The sequence below is a fragment of the Amphimedon queenslandica genome, unplaced genomic scaffold, assembly GCF_000090795.2.
Source record: "Amphimedon queenslandica unplaced genomic scaffold, v1.1 AMPQUscaffold_1920_Cont26075, whole genome shotgun sequence".
Classification (NCBI taxonomy): domain Eukaryota; kingdom Metazoa; phylum Porifera; class Demospongiae; order Haplosclerida; family Niphatidae; genus Amphimedon; species Amphimedon queenslandica.
The window spans coordinates 1-1,233 of NW_003557742.1; the positions used below are offsets into that span (position 1 = coordinate 1).

At 38.8% G+C, this 1,233-nt stretch overlaps 1 protein-coding gene across 1 annotated transcript; it reads left to right on the forward strand.

The window, feature by feature from the left end:
* Positions 1-281: 281 nt before the first annotated feature.
* On the forward strand, positions 282-1,212 carry LOC105316308 (dual specificity protein kinase shkE-like; the record flags this gene model as incomplete). The annotated part of the gene is made up of 1 exon (XM_011411141.1): positions 282-1,212. A coding segment is annotated over exon 1 (931 nt), but the record flags the coding sequence as incomplete, so codon positions are not given.
* Between the last annotated feature and the right edge of the window lie 21 nt (positions 1,213-1,233).

The following is a 1,233-nucleotide window of genomic DNA, read 5'->3' on the forward strand; positions in this document are numbered from 1 at the left end:
GCCTCCCTTCATCTGATAGTAATTATTATCAGCAACACTCTCTTGATCCTAATCAATATCCTTCTGCAAGTCGTCATGATCAGCATCCTCATCATTCTGATCATTATCCACTCAACCATTCTTCTGATCCTCATCCAATATTGTCATCATTAAATTTACTTGAATCTGATGATGATCCTGAAACTAATTTTACTAAGGAGAGCTTACACAAGCTGCAAAAAGGGAAGCCTCAGTCTCTACAAGATGCTATTAATCAACAGCCACACTCATTTGAAGGTATCATGGCCGTACATCAACAGATGCATTCTGATATAACATGGTATAGTACCAACTTTGATCACGTCACCCAACGCTGTAAAGAGCTGTTTGATAATCTGGAGGAAAGAAGAAGCAGCTTTAGACAAAAAGCAAGTCAATTACAAGAAGATTATAAGCAGAATATTAATAAAATGAAAGAAATGAATGAAAATTTAACATCTTGTCTTCAATCTCTTCAAGATTTACATGATAGCCTCAGAAAAGAACATCAGGAGCTCCAAATGTCACATGACACCCTCACAGCAAATCATCAGAAGCTTTTGAAGTCACATGATACCATTACAGTTAATCATCAGAGGCTTAGAAACTCACACACTAGCCTCAGGAAGGAACATCAGGAGCTTCAGGAATCAAATACAACGCTCACAATTTCTCATGAAGAGCTTCAAACATCTCATGATAACCTCAGAATCACTCATCAGCAGGAAGTCACTCGACACCAAAAGTCACAGGAAGAGAATGAGAACAGACTACAAGAGGTTAATCAAAGATTAGTTCAAGCACAGATAGAACTAGCAGCAAAACAAAATGAAGTGACTAAATTACAAAATACGCTGCAAAAATTGGAAAATAATTGGAAGGTCAGTCACACAGAGGTATCACTGTCAAAGAAAGAGCTAGGCAGAGGAGGCTGGGGTGTGATCTGGATGGGAGAGTTTAGGGGACAAAGAGTTGCTGTGAAACAAATGCATGAGCTGATTAAAAGTGATGAATATATGGAGCTCCTTCATAGAGAGATAAATACAATGTCTCAGTTGCGTCATCCTAATCTCCTCCAGTTTATAGGAGCTGTATTAGACCATCCATCAGGTAATCCTATGATTATCACTGAAGTAATGGATACCTCATTACGGAGTGCATATGAGAGGAAGGAGCTTACTACTGATCCTGGCTGTAGACCAGTGATCCTATCTA